Genomic DNA, 27,028 nt, shown 5'->3' on the forward strand with positions numbered 1-27,028 from the left:
ATATAGATCCAACACGTAGAGGCCCCTTGGAGAGCTTTAATGTCATGTAGAACGCCTGCTGGAACCCGTTCACAGGCGCAACAATGGACACCCATGAACCGGTCGCAGCAGGCATTGGGACTATTGCAGAAAAAGTGAACAGTATACCGGTCTATGGATTGAAGTTTGGGTGGACAATGAGACTGGGCTATTGTAAAGAACTCCGGACACCTGCCATAACAATGTTAATACACGTTATCGAGGCAGGTGGTGACTTGCCGCTGACTAGATGGGCCCCTGAAACTGCCGTCGTGAAGACGACCAGGAGCAACACCGGTGTGAGCGGCTCAGGGGTGTCGAGAGGTGTGCGCCGCTTTCTACCCAGTGACTGATGTTAACAGCCACTGTGCCAACTCGCGTCTTATGCATCTTTCACTTCCACCCCTGGAGCATATAGCTCTAGCGACTCCTCTCTGGACAGCCAATGAAGGCAAGCCAGAGCTGAGAGTCCTGCGGGTCCCCTTGGGGTCCACTCCGACCGACGAAGACACGCCGGAGACGGAGACCCTGACCGACTCTCGGGAGCACTCGGGTCCGTGGGGTCGTTACTCCCCAACAGCTCGCCACAAGCTGCCCTGCGGGTATTGTAAATTTATTATTATACCTATTATTGTTAGAATTTGATTATTGTGCTTATAATTTTGTTTTTGACGATGCAAAATGCTGATTCAGCCAACAAGTAGGTATGTATAATTTTTATGTAACTACCATTAGGTAATCGCACTTTATGCGCATGCATGCTTTATTTCTAGTTTAGTATTAATTTCGTGTAAGATAATATGTAGATTTTTGACGATGCAAAAGTGATCCAACAGATCCTACTTGAATAAATTGATTTTTATCTTTATCTTTTTTTATCTTTAGGTATAAGCTGTATAATTACTTTTGTGTTTTATGTTTGAGCTGATGGCCAAGTTGCCAATGCTCGTAATAAAAATAAAAATAAAACACGACATGACAGATGTCATGCTTACGTCAGTTACGTCAGTTTTCAAACGTCAAAAGCAAAAGTTGTTTAGTTTAGTAAATTAGTATGCTGATGTGTTTCAAAACAAGGAAAACTGTAAATAAGGAAAATGTTCAAATTAATATCAGCAAGCATAAATATCCTGAGCCAGGCACCGAAGCGGCTTATTCGGAGTTTGTCTCTGGCTACCGAAGCAATGGTGAATAAGTTGTGTTCCCTTTTTGTGTTGTGTGTTCATGTTCTGAATACGAGTGGTTTTAAAGTATGTACAAAGTTCAATGATAAACAACCGGCCAAGTGCGAGTCGGACTCGCGCACCGAGGGTTCTGTACTTTTTAGTATTTGTTATAGCGGCAACAGAAATACATCATCTGTGAAAATTTCAACTGTCTAGCTATCACGGTTCATGAGATACAGCCTCGTGACAGACGGACAGACAGACAGAAAGACAGCGGAGTCTTAGTAATAGGGTCCCGTTTTTACCCTTCGGGTATGGAACTCTAAAAAATACAGCATCTTAACTCCATTGAAGAAGTAAGAAAGTATTAGATTTTTTTTTAAATTTATATTTGCTTTATTCAACAGAATGAGCCGATAGTGACAGTGAAGCAGGGAAGACTCCAGGGCGCAGTAGCCACGCTGCATGATGGCTCCTCATATTACAGCTTCAAGGGTATCCCGTACGCCCAGCCTCCTGTGGGACCTTTACGATTTAGAGTATGTAACTATTAGATAAGAAGCGATGAAATACTCTTTGTTTAAACTGCCATGCAAACTTAGCTTGCTTTGCAAACTGAATTAATAAAATGTTTCAACTAAATTGGAATTGTCTCAACTGACTCCACAAGACAGGCCTAGCCTAGTGTGGAGATCATAGGTTAATAAATCAATGTAAAATTTTTTGGTAAATAAACTATTTTTATTTTATTTTTATTTATTTATTTAAAATTAATATAAAACTAATAATTTGTGACACTATTATTGTTGATGACATGAAAGTAGAGTTTCCTTGCCTTGTTTTGAAATTTGACAAATAATCATAAATTGGTATTTTGCAAATCATAATAGCTCCTATATATTTAATTTTCATAAAATAAACAAGATCGGGTCCGAATTTACCAATATTTACAGGAAACTTGAACAATTTAATCTGCTTTAGTTGCAAATATAATTAAGTAAATAAGGAAAAACGAACAAGGACTGTAGGAAATAATTAATAACTTTAATTATAGAGCCAATTGTAAGCAAACTAGTTTAACCATAAACAAATTTTGCAACAAAAAACAAACAAACAATATTGCAAAATTTAACAAATTTTGAATATTGTATTTGTTATAATTCACATTCACCTAGACATGCATCTTTCTCACAGGCACCACAGCCACCACAACCATGGCAAGGCATCCTGAACGCAACAGAACACCGAGACGTCTGTATCCAAGTCAACCTCATGGCCCACTCCAACACTGCTGAAGGCAGCGAAGATTGCCTGTTCCTCAACGTCTACTCCAAGTCACTCCAACCCTCAGCAAAGATACCTGTCATGGTCTTTATCCATGGCGGAGCATATCTGTCTGGCTCAGGAAATGATGACATGTACGGACCAAACTTTCTACTACAGCACAATGTTGTTCTAGTAACTTTGAATTATCGCCTCGAAGTACTAGGGTTCTTATCCTTAGACACCCCTGAAGTCCCAGGCAATGCAGGCATGAAAGACCAAGTAGCTGCAATGAAATGGGTTAAAGATAACATAGCTCAGTTCGGAGGAGATCCAGATAATATAACACTCTTCGGAGAAAGCGCTGGTGCGTCCTCCGTTATATACCACATGCTGTCACCAATGTCTCAAGGATTATTTCATAAAGCTATCACGCAGAGTGGGACTAGTATAAACGACTGGGCGCAAGGAATAAATGGAAAAGAGAGGGCATTTAAAATCGGCAAACATTTAGGTACAGATACTAAAGATCCTACAGAGCTATTGGAGTTTTTAAGAGGTTTACCAGCGTCAAAGTTAATTAAATTGACTAATGTAACTTTAACTCCTGATGAAAAGTACAGGGGACTACCTATTCATTTTGCACCGGTAAAGGAAAAGAAATTTGAGAATGTCGAGGCGTTTCTTAGTGAAGAACCGTTAGATCTCATTCTGTCAAATAAAATATGTAGTATTCCATTATTGCTTGGATATAATTCTGCAGAAAGCATAATAATGATTCAAGATAGATTAAAAAAACTGGCAATTTTTAATAAAACGCCATCATACGACGTGCCTAGAGAAATAGTAGACAAAGTAAGCCAGGAAAAGCTGATAGAAATGGGAGAGAGAATAAAGAAATTCTATATTGGTAGCAGAAATTATAGCAGTGAAAATTTAAAGGAAATTATTCAACTATTATCAGATTTACATTTTGTATACAACACGCATAGATTCGCTTATTTATACTCTAAGCATAACAGCTCAATATACATGTACAGATTTAGTATTGAAAGTGATTTGAATATAGTTAAAAACATGAGTGGGATTGACGTAAAAGGAGCCAGTCATGCCGACGAACTGTTTTACGTTTTTTCGACGAACATGACTAATGACGCTTATGAATCGCAGGAAAAAATAAGGGACTATGTGTGGAGAGTTACCAAAATGTGGACGGACTTTGCTAAAACCAGGTAAATATACTTATTTGGGCGTTTTCTAAAATAAATATTGAAAACCTGATCCTCACAGATCCTGGTGTTTTTGGGTTCTTTCAACTCGGAATCACTAGCATATTCAATCTTGAGGATAAAAAAATGTCCCAAAAATTTGTATGAAACATTCCACAATTGATGAATAAATGATTCTACGTCACGCACATACAAGTGTACAATTTTTTCACACTTTCATGAACCGTGATAGCTAGACAGTTGAAAATTTCACAGATGATGTATTTCTGTTGCCGCTATAACAACAAATACTAAAAAGTACGGAACCCTCGGTGCGCGAGTCCGACTCGCACTTGGTCGGTTTTTATTTTATTGCGTGGTTGGTACGAAACTTGGCGTTATTAAATTTCGCAGGTATAAGTTTTCCTGTTTACTTAATTGTTAGTCATAGTCTGAAACTGCGGTTGCGGTTGCGGTGACATTGAAACACCTTATCTGCCCTAAACGGAATAATCCTGTAGTACCCGTACCATGAGTCACTCTGTCAAAACTGACATACGCCGTCTACATGATTTACTTTCATCTCGCTTGCACTAATATGTCAGTACGAGAGGAATTTCCTCCCGCGTACGCTTCGGCTGTGGAATGAGCTCCCTGCCGAGGTTTTCCCGAGGGGCTACAGTATGGGGTTCTTCAAAAAAGGAGTGTACAGGTTTTTAAAGGGTCGGCAATGCGCGTGTAATATCTCCGGTGTTGCAGGCGTCGGCTACGGTAACTGCTTACCATCAGGCGGGCCGTATGCTTGATTGCCACCGACGTGGTATAAAAAAAAACGAGAGAGATGCATAAAAAGTAAGTTACGCTAGCGTTTATGTCAGTGCCAAACTTATCACCAGCTTGCACCACTAGCCACACTGGAGAATAAATTAGTAAAACATGCAAATCAAGTTTTTTCATACCTACTCGTAGGAACAGACAGCGGAAATTTGCCAAAATATATTGTAACCGTAGTTTTGACAGTTGAATTACGAATAGCGTTGTACGATTTAGTCATAGACATGGAGACTGTATAATGGAGCCAAATCTCTATGTATGAAAAGTGTCCATCAAAAAACAGTAACCGCGCCACCATATACCGAAATACTACCAAAAACAACCTACGTAATTTGGTCGGGTTATTTGTTGCCTTATATGGTTCATGTTATAATCATGTCCCAGAGCCTAACTAGCGCCACCGGAGAGATTAGGAACTATTATTTAAAGCTTAACGCGGTCACTTTTACAACAATTCTGCCATAAGAGATTGCGATCCTTTCTATACCATCCATAGTCATAGAGGTAGAATAATATAGAGATGAAATGGGGGAGGGGGGAGATGACCGAACGAGATGCTCTTACGGAACTTTCAGTAGGAGTAGCAGAAAATGCGCTATTATTGTTTGTCCTTGTCGTAGTCTCACTTTTCCTTTCTGCCTACTTCTAAAAAGTCCTAAGTGACGTAGACGTTTCCTGTTGCCCACCGTTTTTATGGTGGGTAACAATGAACCCAGCTGAATTACGTAAGTTGTTTTTGGTATGTTGTCAGGACTCAGGAATGTTAAAACGTGTTTTTTATTTTGAGCCAATCGTCGATCAGTTTATTATTTAAAAAAAAACTACTTAATTTAACAATTTAAACATTTCCAACCCTATCATCTCATCTTCTTCGCGTTGTCCCGGCATTTTACCATGGCTCATGGGAGCCTGAGGTCCGCTTGGCAACTAATCCCAAGAATTGACGTATGCACTAGTTTTTACGAAAGCGACTGCCATCTGACCTTCCAACCCAGAGGATAAACTAGACCTTATTCTGATTAGTCCGGTTTCCTCACAATGTTTTCCTTCACCGAAAAGCGACTGGTAAATATAAAATGATATTTCGTACATAAGTTCCGAAGAACTCATTGGTACGAGCCGGGATTTGAACCCGCGACCTCCGGATTGCAAGTCGCAAACTCTTACCGCAAGGCCACCAGCGCTTCTTAGACTCAAACATCTCCAACCTAAGATTATTTTTTTTGAGCATTCCATTATTCCTAACTGATTTACCTACTATTGTTACAGCAATCCCACACCAGACAATTCTCTAGGAGTGAAATGGCCGAAATACACCGTTGCTAACAAGGAGTACCTTGAAATAGACGCCAATCTCACCGAGAGCAAGTTTGCCGACCGAGAGAGCGTTGAGTTCTGGAACAAGTTGTACTGCGAGGCAGGCTTACCCTGCATTAGTAAGAGCAACTTGTGATTTTGTACATTATTTTTATATGGTGATTTTTATCAAAGTAGCATAGTGATTCTAGACGAAAATAAGTTGAAAGTTATTTGATATGAATATAACAGTTACCAGAGTATAATAACAATATGAAAATAAGGAAAAATTCTGATCATGCAGATTCTTCAGAAAACTTGTAAATATTTTTGAAATGTTTTTTAAGTTTGACAAAATATATTTTTATTTAAGTAAAATGATTGTTATATTATATTTTAAAAAGATAAGTCCATAATATTGTATTATTTTAAATAATACAATTGTTATACACATTTTCTATTTTAATAATAAATTAAAAAGACTGAATGATGAAATTAACAATGAACTTATTAATATATTTCTAAAACATGGTTTAGGTACACCGATGTATTCTTATACATATAAAACATAATATATTTTCAGCTAAATCGTAACGTGTGATCTTTTCAATTATTTGAATTGCATGATACCTACATATACACCTAGTTAGTACAGTGATATACCCATTATCAACAAATGTAACCGAATATTAACAATAATCAGTGCACATGGCCAATAAATGGCCAACTAGGTATGAATTTAAACAAAGTCTGCTTGTGCTGTTATAATTTATTTACCCGGGTCCTTCTTTGTTTATGATATAGGAGGCGAACAAGCAGACAAATCAAAGTTATTACATGTATTTCTAACTTAGTATAAACACATTATCCACTATCATATGAAGTGTGGTTTAAGTAGACAAATAAGTACTGTCCTGGTGTCTTTACAACACTTCATAAGTCGTTCAAAAGCACTTAGATTTGACTGTATCCTTTCTTATATATTAATCGTTGTTGCTAACAGCTACTATCCCTTTTACTAATGGTCTTAGTAAAAGGGATAGTAGGAAATAACATCCTTACTACTTGTTGCTCTGTAGAAACAGGGTTGCCTGGCTGGTGTTATAAACGATCTCAGAAATCAGAAACATTTATTGTTCAAACTGTGTAGGTACAAGAAGTATAGCTAGGTACATTTTTTTATGGGTATCAACAGTTTTACCCTTTTCGGGCATACAATTTATTTTATCTTAAACTAAGTAATCTTAAACTAAATTTTAATATACATTTAGGTTTACAGAGTTATAAAATTCTTTTAGATTATAGAAGACTTTGTCTATTAAAAAGTTTTTTAAGCATCTTTTAAAGGTATTTCCTTCGAGGCTTTTTATTTCATTAGGCAGATGATTAAAGACATTAATAGCGGATATGAATGTGCTTTTTTTATATATTAAAATCTCGCTGGCGTTGATCCGCTAACTACACTTGACCGACAATACCTCATTTTCCCAGCCTTATTAATGTAACGGCTAACGCTGTGGCGAATAACAAAAATGACTCAACGAGGAAAACTAGTCTGATAAATATCGTTTACAATAACATACCTATTTAGTACCATATCATGAACACTAACCACCGTTGAACCTTAAGTTCTTGTCAATAAGGTTCACCAGTAGTCATATAACATTGGACGATTGTACATCATACCTAGTTTTGAACTCATTAGTCGCAATTCTCAAAATAGGGAAATTTACTCTGTAGAAACAGGGTTGCCTGCCCGGTGTTTTAAACGACCTCGCTGACGCTCGACCTTTAATCACACTTGGCCGGCAAGCCCTTATTTCTTCTGTACTAGGTATACACAGCTTATGCTGCGGCGAATAACACAAAATGACTCAACGAGGAAAACTAAACTGATAAATATTGTTCATACTACATAGTATTAAAACACTGACCACCTTTGAACCTTATGTTCTTGTCAATAAGGTTCACAAATTGTCATATAATACTGGTACGATACATAATACCTAGTAAAGGTTTCGATCTCATTAGTCGCTCTCTCGCCCTGTTATAATGTATACGTTTTCTTATTTGTTCGTTTTATTTTGTGTTAACTTGCTTTACTTAGGATGCACAGTTTGTACAAAGGTAAGCTGTTTTTTCTTTATATCAAATAAGTATATAGAAAATATAAAGTTAAAATATTTTAATTCAGAGCATTAAATTTTTATGTTATTTTATTATTTAACTTTTCATCTTATTAACCGAAAAAGGAGTGTCCCATAATTTTCCATACGTTTTTAAATTTTCTTGTGTGTTACCGCCCAGGTTTCTGCCATACAATTACAAATTGTAACATGGAATAATGGTATTAACACAATAAATACCTTTCCTCTTAGAATCAAAAGAGCTGTTGATTCTAAGTGAAAATTATAACATTAAATTCACAGAAAATTTCAAATTTTGTCCCTAACGTACTACGTAGGCGAACAACAAGCGAACGCGAAGCGGCGCGCGGCGCGGCGCGGAGTGGGGTGAATCAATCCTTTGATACCTATAGAAGTGTCCTACGTGGGCGATCTCGTTGCGAACGCGAACGCCGTGGGCCCGCCGCGCCGCGCCGCGCCGCGCCGCGCCGCAGTCGCGAGTGTTCGCCTACGTAAGACGCAGGCGTCTAGTTATTATACCTGTAACCTAACTACTACTTAGTTTTTAGTATATCTAAGGACATGGAATGAAATTTTAACAGAAAATAAAATATTTTTTAACACTATTTAGCCGTTACCGGAAACTTTCTTCACATGGAATTTTATGTTAGAACAATATTAATTTAATCAACAACTTTCAGAACCATTTTTACTCCCTTAAAGAAGGAATTTAAAAGTGCTTGCTGCTAGGCCTATTTGAATAAATAATATTTTGACTTTGAATGAAGAAGCAAAATTTATTGACCGAGTGTTAGCGAAGGTCTCCCTTTCAGCTTGGAAAAAAATGCTTTTGTACGTCTGGATGTTCTCCTCTACAGGTCGCAATTCTCCACTGATCTTGTGAAATTTTATATGCAGGGTTGAGGGTTGATTTTTTTTGTCGATTGATTTTTTGGATCTTTTTAAAAATGGCGGAGTCATAGATTTATTTAGTTAAGCTACGCGTAAGACACTTAATGCCCTTGTGGGACGGCTCCACAAACGATGGAGCGCATGATATCCTGTCCAACGTGCCCGTAGGCCTGCTCTGAGCGGGAACTCCGTGATGCGACAGACAGGGCGATAAATGTCGCTACCTTCTGGTCCCGCACAGTCTGAAACCATCGACACGAGAAGAAGAAGCTACGCTCGCGAGCTCACACAGCCACTAGTTCTAACGTTATTAACCACTTTAAAGAACTGTAATTTGTAAAAACTGTATTGTGTATATGTCAAACTTCGTAATTTACAGAACAAGCCGATAGTGACAGTGAAGCAAGGGCAGCTACAGGGTGCTACAGACACGCTGTACGATGGATCAACATACTATAGTTTTAAGGGCATTCCGTATGCCCAGGCACCGCTGGGGCATTTGAGGTTCAGGGTATGTACCTATTCTTTATCTATCTCTAATCGATTCGTTTTTACAAACGACAAAGGACAATTGATGTCGCGGCAAACGGAAAGTCTAATGCTTAACGATTTTCAGCTAATATTATAACTCTATTTTCAACTCCTTCTGCTTAATATTAGTTATAAATTGTTGAGCAATACACTTTTCATCAGCCGCGACATATAGTGTCGAGTAGCAGTACTGATAGTTCCGCTACTTGACGCTAGATGTAGACTACGAAAATAACAAAACTTTTTGGTAACAAAAACTCTTTCTTCTTAATTCTCTTTGCCCAAACTACGTCGACAAAAAATAGGTATATTTAAATTTATTATTTCCCCAGGCTCCCCTGCCACCTCAATCCTGGAAAGGCATACGCCAAGCGACCGAATATGGTTCCATCTGCGCTCAAACTGAGGGCGAACCCGACTCCGACTTCCAAGGCAGCGAAGACTGCTTGTTCCTCAACGTCTTTACCAAATCCCTTCATCACCGCAGACCTGTCATGGTCTTCATACACGGAGGATCCTATCTAGCTGGATCTGGTAATGATGACTTCTATGGACCGAAATTCATCGTTCAGCAAGATGTTATCCTGGTCACTTTGAATTACCGCCTTGAAGTGCTTGGATTCTTAAGCCTGGATACCCCTGAGGTTCCCGGCAATGCGGGGATGAAGGACCAAGTAGCTGCGTTGAAGTGGATAAAGGAGAATATTGCAAAGTTTGGAGGAGATCCCGATAATATTACGATTTTTGGAGAGAGTTCCGGGGCTTGCTCTGTGACACATCATATCTTGTCGCCGATGACTAGAGGACTATTTCATAAAGTTATCGCGGAAAGTGGTACTAGTTTCCATGATTGGGCGATAGGTGAAGGCAGTAAGAGCAGGGCATTCAGAGTTGGAAAATATGTAGGAAGAGACACGAAAAATAGCACTGAGCTGCTTCAGTTTTTAAGATCTGTACCAGCAGCGAACCTAACTAACTTGACTATTGCTACGAGTACGGATGATGAGAAATATAGAGGATTGCCTGAACGGTTTTTGCCTGTAGTCGAAAAGAAATTTGATAACGTCGAAGCGTTTCTAAACGAAAATCCTTTTGATACTCTTCAGTCGAAAAGAGTGCGTAAAGTCCCATTGATGTTAGGATATAACTCCGCTGAAGCCATTATTATGATCGAAGATAGATTAGGAAAGTTAGATATTTACAATAACAATCCCTCCTACGACGTGCCTAGAGAAATCGCTGAGAAACTAACCCAAGAAAAAATTAGTGATATGGGTAAAAGGATTAGAAAATTCTATATTGGTGACAGAGAGTACACAAAAAATTATTATAAGGAAATAGTTACTATGTTATCTGACGTGCATTTCGTGTATGATACGCATAGATTTACCTACTTGTATTCTAAACACAACAGTCACATTTATATGTACAGATTCAGTTTCGACAGTGACCTCAATGTGTTCAAGAATTTTACAAGTATGGGTTTGGATTTGAAAGGTGCATGCCATGCTGATGAACTGTTTTATATTTTCTCTAATAATTTTACTAAAGATGCGTACGAATCGCAAGAGAAATTGAAGAATTACGTGTCGAAGGTGACCAAATTATGGACGGATTTCGCTAAAACCAGGTTAGTGTATCTCCAAATACAGTTTTTAAATGGTAAAGACTCTGGGTTTAATTGATATTTTGATTATTGTTTTAGTGTTGCTTTCCATGGAAAATGGAAAATGTCAACTTAGAAATTTGAATGAGATTATAATGAAACGCGGTAATTGTAATTATAATCTATGCTCAGAGGTTGTGGCAGTAGAAGATTCGAGTCATATTCTAGTTCTAATTTGTCTTGGCAAAATAACTCTGATGAAACAGATACCCAACATTATGATTATTATTTATTATTCAGTCAATAGTATTAATCAATATAAGTCAATAATATTAATTATGATTCAGTCAATAATACGTTACAGCCAGAATTATTTTTACTACCCATTGATTTTTCTGTGCAAGTATGACCATTTGTATGTATCAGACAGTGTCTATCTTTTTCAGCAACCCAACTCCAGACAACTGCGCTGTACCAAGATGGCCGCTATACACGATTAAGAACAAGGAATACCTAGACATCAACGTACAGTCGACGGCGGGAAGCTTCGCTGAGAAGCAGAGCGTGGGGTTCTGGGATACACTGTACTGCGAGGCTGGCTTGCCTTGCATAAACAATAACTAAGTAATATTATAGGTATTAGGACTGTATTCCACCGTGTCACAGATTATATAATAGTTCTTACGAACAGATACCTACTTATCTCTCAAAGAAAACTCAAATACCTACCGTTTTGATACCTACACAAAAGTACAATGGAGTGACCTTCAAAGCGCCGCTCCCCACACCGCGCGCGCCGACACAACGCTAGGGTTGCCTACGCTTCTTTCAAACACTTAGGTGTCTTAGGTAGATATCTAACTAGAAATGTGTCGTAAAAAACATTAGCTACATTTTTAAAACAATTTAGTAGGTACCTACGTAGCATGTAACTATCGTAAAAATAATAACAGTCGGTGTAAGTACCTATATTGAGAATGTCTACTTACTTTTCCTCATCTGTCGAAAGAGGAAAAAACTATATTTTTTATTTGTTTTGTTGTTTCTGCATCCATGCATGCATGTAGTGCATCCTGCATGCATGGATACACTACAAGCTGTGTTATTTGTTCGTTACGAAAGCATTACTTTGGCATAGCGCGCGGTGACGTGCGTGCTTGAGCGCGTGTGGCAACCAACTGGCTAGCTTTAGTACCGCCGGCGCGAAGCGAGTCGTAGGCATAAATCCGAGCTCGCGCGGAGAGTTCCATAGGCCTGATCGTGTTCCAATAGAATATATTACTCGTATAGTCGCAATGTGTAGTTGCAGTGGCCAATGTCTATTATTGGATTGTTATTGGTCTTTAGTCTCCCACTGGTCATGACTGGTCGTCGGCCGTCATCTTTCATGTTACAAATGAAGTAAGTATAGAAGTGTAAGTTAGGGTGCGTTGGGGTAAGATGGGGTTTGTCATGAGGGGTAAGATAAAAAGCCTCCCGTAACGTATATCTTCGTTATACGGGCGGCTTTTCATCTTGCCTCTCATGAAAAACCTATTCAATCTTACCCCAACGCACCTGTACATTTTTGTATTGTATGTATGTATGTAAACACTTTATTGTACATAAGACAGTTTACAAACACAATAAAAGAACAAAAATATATATGTACAATGTACAAAGGCGGACTTAATAATAAAACAAAAATTTTAAACAAATAATTTTCTTTTTATATATTTAGGTGTCTATAAATATTTAAGCACCTTTCAAATCATTTTTTTTATTAGCCTGTTAGTGTGTCCCACTGCTGGGCAAAGGCCTCCCCTCTTTCCCGCCACTTGGCTCTATCCAAAGCACATTCCCGCCACTCCACACTCCTTTCAAATCATAGAAAAGAAAAATGATAATTTGTGACTTAGACGAAACACATTATTTATGGTTTATTTCAATCACACTTATTTTAAGTTTCATGGCAAAAGTTTGTAACATGACAGAGCTAACCAAAATAAAATTTCTAAAATTAATATTGTCTTCGGTTACCGCTTCCCGCGATAGTTACTCATGAAATAGAACTATGAAAACGGATTATATCGCGTACTTATATTGAATTTATAATACATCCCGGGATGGGTCCCGATGTAGTTTTTCCTCAATCACCCGTTGACCACGAACGCTGTAAAGGGTTCGAAACGTCGGGATGTATTATAAATTCAATATACGCGATATAATCAGTTTTCATAGTTTTATTTCATTCTAAAATAATATTTACAATTCGTAAAAAAAGTGCCTGGATGGGTAAAATGCCACAACAGACCCACAAAAACGTCTAAATAAATGTCCTATTTAACCATAACAATGTTGTCAATGTTGTTATATGAATTTCATTAATGTTACATTCATTCATATGGGGCATTTTCTATGAAAAGGGACCTTATTGTCGATGGCGCTTACGCCGCACAGCGTCGCGCGGCATTGTATTTATATTGGAGCATCGTTAATAATGGCGTAAGCGCCATCGACAATAAGGTCCCTTTTTATAGAAAATATCACATATATCCAATACACCTGTGTAAATGTTACACAGGTCATTGTCATTGTCGCGCCGTCTGGCCAATGTTTAAATATGTATATAACAATATATCGAATAAATATTTTGTATTATAATAATGCAAAAACCGGCCAAGTGCGAGTCGGACTCGCGCACAAAGGGTTCCGTACCATTAAGCGAAAAAACGACCAAAAAATCACGTTTGTTGTATGGGAGCCCCACTTAAATATTTTTTTTATTCTGTTTTTACTATTTGTTGTTATAGCGGCAACAGAAATACATCATCTGTGAAAATTTCAACTGTCTAGCTATCACGGTTCGTGAGATACAGCCTGGTGACAGACGGAAGACAGACAGACCGACAGACAGACCGACAGACAGACAGCGGAGTCTTAGTAGTAGGGTCCCGTTTTTATCCTTTGGGTACGGAACCCTAAAAATGGAGAAATCCAAATCGGCGGCCGTTTTCTCCAATTTAGACCTCAGATTCATAATAAAAGTCCTCTCGAATCCTCAGATATCTATTTTCATCTTGATTAGAGCAAAAATGCACAAATCCAAGATGGCGGCCATTTTTTTGACTTTTGAGCTCAGATTCTTAATATAGGGTCTCTCGGATCCTCAGATGTCGATTTTCATCTTGACCAGAACAAAAATTCAGAAATCCACGATAGAGGTCGTTTTTAGGGTTCCGTATCTCAAAAGGAAAAAACGGAACCCTGAACCCGTCCGTCCGTCCATCCGTCCATCGGTCTGTCAGCCAAGACAACGTTCTTGAGAACGCGTGGAGGTAGGGTAGGATGGGGACGTTTGAAACACTTTCTTTCTCGTGTTACTTCGGTATTTTGCCACGGCTCCTGGGAGCCTGAGGTCCGCTTGACAAATGATCCTAAGAATTGACGTAGGCACTAGTTTTTACGAAAGCGACTGCCATCTGACCTTCCAATCCAGAGGGGGAACTATAGACCTTGTTAGGATTAGTCCGGTTTCCTCAAGATGTTTTCCTTCACCGAAAACCGACTGGTAAATATCAAATGATATTTCGTACATAAGTTCCGAAAAACTCATTGGTACGAGCCGGGGGAACCCGCGACCTCCGGATTGAAAGTCGCACGCTCTTACCGCTATGCGACCAGCGCTTCTGTTTAACCGCCTTTAATATAACTTCTTTATTTTTACAGTTAGAAGGGTATGCGCTTGTATTTATTAAAGGTTATTTATTTAGTTGTTTAAATAAAATGTGGTATTTTCTATAAAAATTGACCTTATTGTCGATGGCGCTTACGCCATTATAAACGATACTCCGATATAAATACAAGAAAAGAAAATGTGACTTTGTGACAAGGGGCAGGGGGAGTCACAAACTTTGTGACGTCACATTAACTTATTCAAATTATTTTATTTGCTGTATACAGTCAAATAACAATTTGTTCGTTGTGTGTTGTTTTTGGAACGATAATCGTTTAATTTTCTTTCCTAATCTGCTTTGGGTTATAAAATTACTAATATTTCTTTTGTCATAAATGTTTTGATAAAATATTAAGTAATACTTAACTCGATTTTCCGAATTCATTAAAATAAAGTGACGTCACACCAGGGTTTGCCAAATGTGACCAAGTGTGACAAGGAGGGGGGAGGGGTCAAAAAACCTCCTAATTCTTGTGACGTAATTAATGGATGAACCCTGATGATTGAAACATTATGTGAGTACGTTTAAAACACCTCAATGTATTAGGCAAAATCAAAATTCGTTTGTTATTTCTAATCATTTTTAAATAACTAATACGGTATTCAATTCAACTAAAATTCGCAAAGAAATTACAAACATTTCACAATTTATCTGCGTCTGATGATCTTTATCAAAGAAAGTGATACAAAAACAATTGAAAGAAATTTCGACTTCTTTGTTGTGATTACCTTATACACATAAGATAGCTTATACATATAAGATAGCTTAATCAATGCGTTTTAATGCAACAACAAGATATGACGATAAGGAATCTCAGTAGAAATGCATTTTTTTTATACCACGTCAGTGGCAATCAAGCATACGGCCCGCCTGATGGTAAGCAGTTACCGTAGCCTATGGACGCCTGCAACACCGGAGATATTACACGCGCGTTGCCGACCCTTTAAAAACCTGTACACTCCTTTTTTGAAGAACCCCATACTGTAGCCCCTCCGGAAAACCTCGGCAGGGAGCTCATTCCACAGACGAAGCGTACGAGGGAGGAAATTCCTCTTAAACCGCACAGTACGCGACCATTTAGGTGCTAGGGTGTGAGGATGAACACCCTGCCGATGGCGAGCGGTGCGGTGATAGAAAGCGGCCGTTGGCATCATGTCAAACAGTTCTTCAGAGCACAGCCCATTGTTGTATACAAAATTGTTTTATACAAAAATGGTTGTTTCAATTATAACAATGTTTCAATCATGACCATTACAAAAATAACTTTGTAACACTTGTGAAAAATTTAACATTATTTTACATTTAATGTAAAAATGTTACTTATATAACAGGCTATTCTACATTTTTTATATATATTTATAAACGTACGTACGTATTAGAGCGCTGGTGGACTAGCGGTAAGAGTGTATGAGTCCTACGACTTTCAATCTGGAGGTCGCGAGTTCAAACTCCGGCTCGTACCAATGAGTTTTCGGAACTTATGTACGTAGGTACGAAATATCATTTAATATTTATCAGTCGCTTTTCGGTGAAGGAAAACATCGTGAGGAAACCGGACTAATCCCAAGGTCTAGTTTACCCTCTGGGTTGGAAGGTCAGATGGCAGTCGCTTTCGTAAAGTGCCTACGCCAAGTCATGGGATTAGTTGCCAAGCGGACCCCCGGCTCCCATGAGCCGTGGCAAAATGCCGGGATAACGCGAGGAAGATGATGATGATAGACGTACGTAGATAAGTATAGCTTCGATATTTTCTGAAAATAATATCGCTATATGCAAAGAAAAATTGTTTATTGTAGTTGTGGCAATAAACTTTTTTTATCTTTTATCTTATCTTTATCTTTCTCGAGTGATAAAGCCATAAGCGGAGCGGCAACGCAGCGCAGCAGGCCCCAAGAGCGGGGATCGTTTATAACGTTATTATATGAAATACCGCTATATAACATAATTTCAATAATACCGGTAAAATACCGGATAAAATAACGTTATTTTATAATGTGCTTCACTGATGCGTCGCCTGCGCGGCAGCCCACACAGCACAGCATTCTGAGTGTGTTTATGGAGCACGAAAATGGCCCCATATGCGCCACCGAGCGACCGGGGGTAAGAGAAAGAATATTCATATAAAATTTGGGCAGCATAGGATTTTTTCTCTTTCACTCTTATAAATTTCGGTATTTCGCCATCGCCTCCTACCTATGATGCCACCCGGTCGGTGATAAGGACAAAGCAAGGCACTATTTTCTCTTTCCTCTTATAGGAATCGCAATAAGACTATCTTTCTCTATCAAAGATGTGTCAGGCCCTTGTGCTCAACCGTTGGCAGAGACTGCATGCAGTCGACGTCTAGTTTTTAGTTTTAGTTATTTCTTTTTTTGTCTTACTAATAACCGTAACACACTATCGCACCGTACAGCGACGTTGAAGCAGTTCTAGGAATAACTCGTACTGCCGTGGGCTAAGCCCACTGGGCTTCCACACTATCGCACCGAACCGTCAAAACGGTTGAGATCCTACCTTACAGACTGCCGCACACGTGCGCTAGTGTTGCCTAGTGTCCCATGTTTCTGTTTTTCATCAAATTTTTACCATGGAATCCTTTAAGATTTTTTAAATTAAATCTTAAGGATTTCAATGCGGCTCCGCTTTTTGGAGGTAGATTTTTGCATGAGAATCTTTGCTAATCCGTCTCTTCAAAGCATTGTTCCTGCATTTTTTTATTTCACCAACTGGCTACATTGCCGTCCATGCTAATAATAATTAAATAAATAATTAATTATTAATTAATTGCTATGGGACCACGAATGTGCACTGGGACTGACGACCAACTCTGTGAATCCACTGTGAATGCTTCAAAGTCTTCAAACATGCCTCCAGTGTTATCAAAACAAAGTAAAATTTACTTAGTAGTGCCTACAATTCCATAACTCTTACCATCAGGCGGGCCGTATGCTTGATTACCACCGACGTAGTATAAAAAAAAGTATATTTGAAGTTTGAATTTTAAAATGAAAGCTGAGGGCCTACCTCGTACCACGTTTGACGTGTTGCCTCCCTGTCACACTTACATACGAATTTACAAGTGCGACAGAGAGGCAACACGTCGAACGTGGTTCGCATTAGCCCCGCTGTCAAACGGTGCGACGCAGCTTACACACTAGGGATTTGGTGCGGTTCGTACCAGTATTATTATTACTTGTGAGCGACATGCATGTCCACCGCACCAAATAATAATTATGTGCGATGGAAAGCTTATATACACACTGTCGATACGTGAGCCGCACCGCACCGTCACGGTGCGGTGCGATAGTGTGTTACGACTTTAACACTAGTAATAAGATTTTAATGTTTACTGTGTATATGGAACTTTTAGTCTGAATTAAATGTTTTTTTTATAACGTTGCGCGAAAATACCGGTATTTAAAGGCCTGATCCTACGTGTTTCATGTTCATGAAACTCATTAGTAGTTGAGCTCTCGCCCTGTGAGAATGTATACGTATTCCAATATTTGCAATTTGTCAGTTTTCTTCTGTGTTCAATTGCTTTATTTAAGATGCACAGTTTGTGCAGAGGTAAGCTATATTAGTATTTTCTTAAATTTCAAATAATACTGGGCCTATATATGGAAATTATAAGATGAACATATTTCAATTTATTTACAAATTTTGTTTAGACTTATGACTATAGTATTCAATAAGTGGAGACCAGACGGGATCATCAAATTGACCGATTTGATCAGAGAAGAAATTAGAGTCAATCTCCAATTTTTTCACCAATTTTAGTTTTATGGTGATAAGTATTTAAGTGCTCTAAATTTAAAAAAATGCCCCCAAACGCGAATACTAGAGTCCCAAATTGGTAGATATTCTTACGTCCGTCCGTCCGTTAATTTTATCGGTAATACAATATTGGTCATAATCGGCATTCAAAATCAGCGTTTGCGTCCGCACGGCCTGATTTGATCGGACAATTTAATCAGATTGGCGAAAAATTGTCCCGTCTGGCGTCTGGCCTCCACTATACGGGTTATTCCCATCTGTTTCCGCCAACTTTTAAATACCACATTTTTCTCCCCTTTTACCACTGGCTGAGAACAACTGAGGAAAAAGTGGACAGGTTTACGTAGATTTATATTTTTTATGACTTGATTTATTTGTGAGTGTAAATCCTTTGTAAAATCGATTTTCATATCCCGGGTGTCCGGTAATTAATGGACAACCTTCTAACAGTTCCAAATATCGAGAGAGCACCTTAAGCTGGTCTATAAAATTGATTTATAGGATAGGCCTAGTAAAAATTTCGTGGTTTTTGAGATAATCGAACTTTTCTTTCTTTTTTAATAGCCAGCACCCTACTTTACTTTAATGTCCATATAGGCCATATCTTTATTTGTAAAGATTTAAAAACCAATTTTTAGAAAATTGGTCACACTGGTCTCCATTTTTTTAATTCACCACAAGCGATAAAAGAAAAGTTCACATTTCTTTTATCGCTTGTGGTAAATAAAAAAAAAATGCAGGCCACAAATTAAGATATTTCTCGTCAAGTTTTTGCTCAATATTTATTTTTATGGACGTGTATTAGAGCTTTATGCTGGTGGCCAGACCGATTTTTTCAATCAAATTTTTCTTAAAAAATTTCAAAAAGTTTGATCGCTTGTGATGTGGTGAGTATGAAATGTATGGAGGACAGAGTGACCAATGTTTGGAAAAATTGTTTATCTAATACTGCTTCTAAAATGGTAACACATGCTATTTACATTTTTACAAATTAAGATATGGCATAGATGTGAATATGATGTGATTAAAGTGAAGTAAGGTGTTAAAAAGCTATTAAAAAGAAAGTAAAGTTCGATTACAATTTCGAAAACTACGAAATTATTACTAGACATATTATAAGTCCATTTTATGGACCAGCCTTACCCAGGGCCCAGGTACCCTATCGGTGATTAGAAGGTTGTCCATTAATTACCGGACACTGTAGATAAACTTTCAATTCCCTACTTTGCACCGATAAAAAATTTCAAATATTTTTATTTAATTTTAAAGCATTTCATGGAATCACCTGTTGATGTACCTGTTATTACTAAATTTTAACCCACTTCTTACGTATACAGTAGGTATTTAAAATTATTATTTATAAATTACCTACCCTAACTACTGGAATTATTCTTCTCATCTCATCTTTTACCACACAGAGTGCTCAGTATTCCAACGCTTGACTACGCTTGATTTATATATCAACCGGGATATTTATTTATTTATGTTAAGGAGAATCAACAGCTATAAACTTACAACAGACAACAAGATTAAAACAGGAAGCCAATTACAAGAACTCACAGGTAGTTACAAAATATTCAATTTTAAACTAATGCTAGCATCTACGCACACATATGCGTACAAAAAAAAATGGCGTGGGTTTAGCGACACAAGGCGTGTCGCTAAACCCAGATAAAACTCAATTTAAATGTAAATATATGGCTAGTATTTACTAAGAGCCTAAAACTAGATTTAGCCCTATGCCTTATGGGAAACGAAACGGTCGAAGAGATAGTTCTGATACGGAAACCGCTATCATAAAGATTTATAGTCTGTCAAAGGACTGTCTCATTTCAAACATAGACAGAGAGAATCATACTATCTTTGTCTTACACAAGTACTAGCACTCAAAACAAAAGGAAGAGTATAGTTTTTTTTGTTCTTATTTACTGACAATTTTGTTTGACCAACTATATTTATGTCATCATCTTCCTCGCGTTTTCCCGGCATTTTGCCACGGCTCATGGGAGGCTGGGGTCCGCTTGGAAACTTATCCCAAGAATTGGCGTAGGCACTAGTTTTTACGATGTTTTTTTCTCCTCTCGATATTTTCCTTCACCGAAAAGCGACTGGTAAATATCAAATGATATTTCGTAGGTACATAAGTTCCGAAAAACTCATTGATACGAGCCGGGGTTTGAACACTTTGTACCCGCGACCTCCGGATTGCAAGTCGCACGCTCTTACCGCTAAAAATATGTCTATATCATTAAAAAGAAATCTAATCTCAGGTATATTAATTTACAGGACGAGCTGATAGTAACAGTGAAGCAAGGGCAGCTACAGGGTGCTACAGACACGTTGTATGATGGATCAACTTACTATTGTTTCAAGGGCATCCCGTATGCCCAGGCACCGGTGGAGCAGCTGAGGTTCAGGGTATGCATTCTTTATACAAGGGTGTGATTCGGATACCTATTTATAAGGGTGTGATTCGGTCAAGTTATGTTTTAATAAGTATATGGGACAGACAATAGTTATTTGTTATACAAGGGTGCAAAGTTGTATTTTACCCGCGAGTGTGGAATTGAAACAAGAGCAAGCGAAAGGATTCTATAGTTGAACCACGAGCGAAGCGAGTGGTTCTAAAATAGAATCCTGAGCGTAGCGAGTGTTTTAACACACGAGAAGTAAAATACATTTGCACCCGTGTATAACACAAAACTTTTCCCCTCACTATAGCGAGGAAAGTGCAACATCCACAGGCGTTAGATCATCTTCATCACTGGAATCACTGATTTTTTTACGATAATACGATATTATAACAGAAAACTCGGGAAGTTGTGTATGTTTACGTGTTTGAGTCGGTGAATTTTTTTTTGTTGACAATGTTGACATTTCTGACGATGCGTTTTGAAATTGCATCGACTCAACTTGTGCGTTCAGAATTACATTCAACATCATTTAAAAAAACAAATATTCCTTATGGAATTTAAGGTTTATCACTTAAAATCATTAAATAAAACTAAATTTGGTATTTTTTATTAAATTCTCGAACCATTTATTTAATGATAATTAATATCGAACGAACCATTATTATGACGTTTTACGTTTTGTTATCTGTCAAAAGCTACTTAAACACGCTCCATCCAAGGTCAAATTACTTTCCCCACTAGTGGATAAAATGCGTTTTTCCCCGCTTGTTTTAAAGGATAAAAGACGGCTTTCCGAGCTAGTGAGGGGAAAAAATATTTAATTCCAGTGTGAAAATAATGTAGTATGATGTTGGGTATGGTGCTTAACTTACACTACCTTGCCCCAGACGCAACCCCCCTTAACGAAATATGCCCGGTTGAAGGTTTTTTGAATAAAAGTGTCAATGTAAGAAATCAATAATCCTTAACATATTCTTAACAAAATTAGTTATTTGTCCAACAAGAGAAGAAAGTTATTTTTTCTTGTGAGTGTTGATTTTCTCAAAAACAAAATGTAAAATAACTTTGCTCTCGTGTGACACATATAATTTTTCACCTCAGTAGTGAGAATAATACAGAATAAAAAAAAAAACAAAAAAACGAATTTGTAATACAAGTATGAAGTGGCATTTTATGGCCTTCACTAAATTAAAAAGCTACTTACTTTGTTTCACTCCCTGGAGTGACGAAAGTAGACTTGTTCGAGCTGCTAAGGTGAAAAGGTTATATGCCATTGATAATAGTCCGATTATTCATGTAATGTAATATATATGTTACGGGTAATGAAACTCAAGTTTACCCTGGTAAAACTAGTATTACCCAAGCCTAATTGGGTATAATCCGAAACAACATTAATCTGTATTCGTTGTATACCCGTACACATCTAGGTCTACGCAACACTAGGAGGATAGTGTCAGAAGTGCTGATGCAACACCTAACATTACCCAGCCAGTGTTAGGTAGATCTAGAGGTGTACGGGTAAACGCCGAATATAGATTAATGTTGTTGTTGTTTTTTAAATCAAAATTGTTTAAGGAATTGCATTGCGAACCACAGCGGGTGTTCTTTTTATTAACATAAAAAGAACACCCCATCCAGCAAGCCCGCCTGCGGCATGGTGCCCATTACGCTGCGGCGGCGTTTCCTCGCTGAACCGCCAGAGCGAAACGTTGCGAGAAGTACGCGTGGGGTCTCCTGTGGTGTCAATCAGCCGAGCCGACAGAGCCCTCACAAAGGCCTTCATGTCGGCTGACTAAGGGCCCAGTGTCTCTACTGCGAGCGCCGCAAACTCGTAGTCCTTATAAGCAAGGAGGAGTATTTGCGGCGCTTGAGAACCTGGGCCTGGTCAACCGCACCGCCGGCCTGGGTGCAGGTCGCCTGGAAATGGGACTGTGCGAAGGTATCTAGTATCTACGCACGTCGCATCCCACACCAGTTGGGCTTTGTTGTTAAATTTTCGGACTTCACCTAAAAGACTTGGCTAATACTAGTTATACCAGGGTAAACTTAATTGAGTTTAATTAACCTTCTCACATTACCCGTAACATAATATAGACTTTAAGAAATCATAGGGAGACACGAAATGACTTACGTCGACATAACATTGTTGAGTTGCTGCATGTAGAATTAAACTGTATTTAGTTAATTTTATTATTTCTACAGGCTCCCCTGCCGCCTCAATCCTGGGAAGGCGTACGCCAAGCGACCGAATATGGTTCCATCTGCGCGCAAACAGTCACAGTCTTCCAAGGCAGCGAAGACTGCTTATTCCTCAACGTCTTCACCAAATCGCTCCAAGGTCGCGCACCTGTCATGGTCTTCATACACGGAGGAGCATATCTAGGTGGATCTGGTAATGATGACCTGTACGGACCGAAGTTTATTGTTCAGCATGATGTTGTTCTGGTCACTTTCAATTACCGCCTTGAAGTGCTTGGATTCATAAGTATGGAAATCCCTGAGGTTCCTGGCAATGCGGGTATGAAGGACCAAGTTGCTGCGTTGAAGTGGATTAAGGAGAATATTGCCATGTTTGGAGGAGATCCCGACAATATTACGATTTTTGGGGAGAGTGTCGGGGCTTCCTCTGTGACACATCATATCTTGTCGCCGATGACTACAGGACTGTTCCATAGAGTTATCGGAGAAAGTGGTACTAGTGTCCATGAATGGGCGATAGGTGAAGGCAGCAAGAGTAGGGCATTCAGAGTTGGAAAATATTTAGGAAGAGACACGAAAAATACCACTGAGTTGCTTGAGTTTTTAAGATCTGTACCAGCAGCGAACCTAACTAACTTGACTATTGCTACGAGTACGGATGATGAACTGTATAGAGGATTGCCTCAGCGATTTTTGCCAGTTGTCGAAAAGAAATTTGATAATGTCGAAGCGTTTCTAAACGAAAATCCTTTGGATATTCTTCAGTCGAAAAGCATTCGTAAAGTCCCATTGATGTTAGGATATAACTCCGCTGAAGCCATTTTTTGGATTGAAGATAGATTAGGAAAGCTAGACATTTACAATAACAATCCATCCTACGACGTGCCTAGAGAAATCGCTGAGAAAATAACTCAAGAAAAAATGAATGATATGGGTAAAAGGATTAGAAAATTCTATATTGGTGACAGAGAGTACACAACAGATGATTATAGGGCGATTGTCACTATGTTATCTGACTTGTATTTAGTGTATGGCACGCACAGATTTACCTACTTGTATTCTAAACACAACAGTCCCATTTATATGTACAGGTTCAGTTTTGACACTGACCTCAATGTGTTCAAGAATTTAACAAGTGCGGGTTTGGATTTGCAAGGAGCCTGCCATGGAGACGACGTATTTTATATATTTTCTAATAATTATACCAAAGATGCTTATGAATCGCAAGAAAACTTGAAGGATTACGTATCCAATGTGACGAAATTATGGACGGATTTTGCTAAAACCAGGTTAGTGTAGTAACAAAATAACAAAAAGTGTTTTCTCATCTAAGATTCTAAATGCTAGTTAAGGATTATAAAACTACTTCTATTACCAAAATACATCCTACCGTTGGCCATAGGCATTTTCTCATTAAACAAGAGGATTTGGGCTATAGTCCTCTACGCTAGTAGAAGACTATAGTCCATACGCAGGGAGTTCTCACATTTTTCTTATCAAACGTATGCAGGTTTCCTCTTGATGGTTCCTACACCGAAAAGTATTTTGGGTTTGATAAAATTGCAAATATTGTTGTCTTTCCGTGGAATATGCCAATATATACTAACTGAAGATTTTGATGACTCACGGTAATTATAATCCCATCAAAACATAAATGTGAAATGAGAGCCAAGTTTAATATTAAGAATATGCGTCGTTGCTGACTTCGCCGGCAAAAGAATTGAGATATACATATATGATATGGGATATCATTAATTTTTGTACAGAAATTATTAGTATTAATCATAGTTGATTTCGACACCAAAAATTATTTTTGCTATTACAAGTTCGATAGGCGCCTAGTGTGTAAATAAAAATTATTTTAAGAAAAATATTAGAAATAGTAATTATCTTAGGTTCGTTACCACACAATTGCATAGTTGGATGCCAAATTTCAACTTGCTAGGTCATCTGGGAGTGGGTTAGGTTTTTGATGTTAGTTGAGTCAGTCAGTGAGAACAATTCCGAGTTTTAGATGTTTGTATTTTAAAAACCGGTTGAACTACATTCATGAAATTTGGGTTTCTAATTGGCCTTAAGGTTCTAAATAAATGTACCAATATTCATATGCTTATGTTTAATAGATTTTGAGTTACTGTAGCAGCAATAAATCAGTCATATAAATCAATAGGTATAGATACAAAAACTTGTCAAATGGCTGAAATGCTCGGTAAACGGGCAAACTAATTATTTTAAAAATGTGCCCTAGTTTGATTCAATTGTTGTTTTTCATACGCCCCTATATTGTAAATTTCATCGAAATCGCTAGCGCCGTTTTTTGAGATATTACCAATAATATTATGCAAATGTATCTGAAAAAATATTATAGATTATTTGCCGATACTGTACATAGAAAATTGCTAAAAAAATGCTCAAGAATACGTTACAAACTATAGAATTGTTTATAAGGGTCAGGGTATTTTGCTCGGGGCAAAAGAAACAGTAATAGGATTTCCTACAAGTGTTTCTCTTGTCCCGGGGCTTCTCTTACCCCATCTAACCTAATATTATGTTTTTCTATTTATATAATATATGACTGTTTTGTGTTGTATTTAACCACTCTATGTTTATATTTTTCAGCAACCCAACTCCAGACAACTACGCTGACCCAATATGGCCATTGTATACGACGAATAACAAGGAATACCTAGACATCAACGTACAGTCGACGGCGGGAATCTTCGCTGAGCAGCAGCGCGTGGAGTTCTGGGACACTCTGTATTGCGAGACTGGCTTGCCATGCATAAAAAATAACTAAGTAATATTTATTATAAAGTCTGTAATATTATAAAGTGTGTAAAATGTTTATTTACTGTAATTGTAATTGTGCGTTTCATACACTTAGTAGGCTTCATAACGTTTTTTCCAACACCTACTTTTTCGATTAATTTCTTTTTCCCCTCACTAGCTCGGGAAGTCTTTTATCCTTTAAAACAAGCGGGTAAAAACGCATTTTATCCACTAGTGGGGAAAGTAATTTTACCTTGGATGGAGCATGTTTAAGTAGCTTGACAGATAGCAAAACGTAAAACGCTCATAATAATGGTTCGTTCGATATTAATTATCATTAAATAAATGGTTTGAGAATCTAAAAAAAAATACCAAATTTAGCTTTATTTAATGATTTTATGTCATAAACCTTAAAATTTTATAACAAGCGTTTGTTTTTTAATAATTATGTTAAATATAATTCTGAACGCACAAGTTGAGTCGATGCAATTTCAAAACGCATCATTGACATTTCATTCGTCAGAAATGTCAACATTGTCAATAAATTTTTTACTTAAAAACTTCTCACGTAAAAATACAGAATTTCCAGAGTTTTTTCTTATAATATCGTAAAAGTGATTCCAGTGATGAAGATTATCTAACGCCTGTGAATGTTGCACTTTCCTCGCTATAGGTGAAAAGTTTTGTGTTACACACGGGTGCAAATGTATTTCATTTCTCGTGTGTCAATTCCACACTCGCGGGTAAAATAGATAGATAGATAGATAGATCTATCTATCTATCTATCTATCTATCTATCTATTTCATTTTTCGTGTGACAATTCCACACTCGCGGGTAAAATACAACTTTGCACCCTTGTATAGCAAATAACTATTTTAAGTCCGGTACCCAAACAAGGTTGTCTGGAAGAGATCGCTTTTTAGTGATAAAAGACTTGTTGTCTGCCTCTACATTTAATCAATTGTTTTGTTTCTTTTTTATATATTTGTGCCAATAAAAACTATTCAATAAAAATATGTTTTCCTCCGGTTTTGCCAACTTATGCAATGTGTAATGGCAGTGGCCAATGTCAATTATTGGGTCTTTAGTTACTTTTCATCGGCCGTCACCTTTCACATAATAAGTGCCAGTTGCACCATCCGCACTTGACAGACTGATCATCATGATTTACTTTCTATATACATAAGGTTCC

General features: G+C 37.8%; 2 protein-coding genes across 4 annotated transcripts; both read left to right on the top strand.

Annotated features, from left to right (window-relative positions):
* The first annotated feature begins 1,048 nt into the window (after nucleotides 1-1,048).
* On the top strand, nucleotides 1,049-25,865 carry LOC134742641 (juvenile hormone esterase-like). 3 transcript variants are annotated; one of them, XM_063675823.1, is made up of 4 exons: nucleotides 1,049-1,205; nucleotides 20,740-20,871; nucleotides 23,070-24,355; nucleotides 25,686-25,865. In XM_063675823.1, the coding sequence occupies exons 1-4, from the start codon at nucleotides 1,116-1,118 to the stop codon at nucleotides 25,861-25,863; spliced, it is 1,686 nt and encodes a 561-aa protein (XP_063531893.1). In that variant the 5' UTR covers nucleotides 1,049-1,115; the 3' UTR covers nucleotides 25,864-25,865. The 3 variants fall into 3 exon arrangements, with proteins under 3 accessions (XP_063531893.1, XP_063531892.1, XP_063531891.1); XM_063675822.1 differs by lacking the exons at nucleotides 20,740-20,871; nucleotides 23,070-24,355; nucleotides 25,686-25,865 and adding exons at nucleotides 1,592-1,723; nucleotides 2,379-3,679; nucleotides 5,759-6,047 and having other exon boundaries at nucleotides 1,061-1,205; XM_063675821.1 differs by lacking the exons at nucleotides 20,740-20,871; nucleotides 23,070-24,355; nucleotides 25,686-25,865 and adding exons at nucleotides 1,592-1,723; nucleotides 2,379-3,679; nucleotides 5,759-6,051 and having other exon boundaries at nucleotides 1,077-1,268.
* Nucleotides 7,817-11,650, top strand: LOC134742644 (esterase FE4-like). The gene is made up of 4 exons (XM_063675826.1): nucleotides 7,817-7,912; nucleotides 9,203-9,334; nucleotides 9,687-10,984; nucleotides 11,407-11,650. The coding sequence occupies exons 1-4, from the start codon at nucleotides 7,838-7,840 to the stop codon at nucleotides 11,582-11,584; spliced, it is 1,683 nt and encodes a 560-aa protein (XP_063531896.1). The 5' UTR covers nucleotides 7,817-7,837; the 3' UTR covers nucleotides 11,585-11,650.
* Nucleotides 25,866-27,028: the final 1,163 nt, after the last annotated feature.

Source organism: Cydia strobilella, chromosome 7 (assembly GCF_947568885.1).
Source record: "Cydia strobilella chromosome 7, ilCydStro3.1, whole genome shotgun sequence".
In the NCBI taxonomy this organism is placed as follows: domain Eukaryota; kingdom Metazoa; phylum Arthropoda; class Insecta; order Lepidoptera; family Tortricidae; genus Cydia; species Cydia strobilella.

Coding starts and splice junctions, on each gene's coding strand:
- LOC134742644 (XM_063675826.1), top strand. CDS start 7,838: ATGTATACGTTTTCTTATTTGTTCGTTTTATTTTGTGTTAACTTGCTT. Junction 7,913..9,202: donor GATGCACAGTTTGTACAAAG/GTAAGCTGTTTT, acceptor CGTAATTTACAG/AACAAGCCGATAGTGACAGT. Junction 9,335..9,686: donor TGGGGCATTTGAGGTTCAGG/GTATGTACCTAT, acceptor TTATTTCCCCAG/GCTCCCCTGCCACCTCAATC.
- LOC134742641 (XM_063675821.1), top strand. CDS start 1,116: ATGTTCAAATTAATATCAGCAAGCATAAATATCCTGAGCCAGGCACCG. Junction 1,724..2,378: donor TGGGACCTTTACGATTTAGA/GTATGTAACTAT, acceptor TCTTTCTCACAG/GCACCACAGCCACCACAACC. Junction 3,680..5,758: donor ACGGACTTTGCTAAAACCAG/GTAAATATACTT, acceptor CTATTGTTACAG/CAATCCCACACCAGACAATT.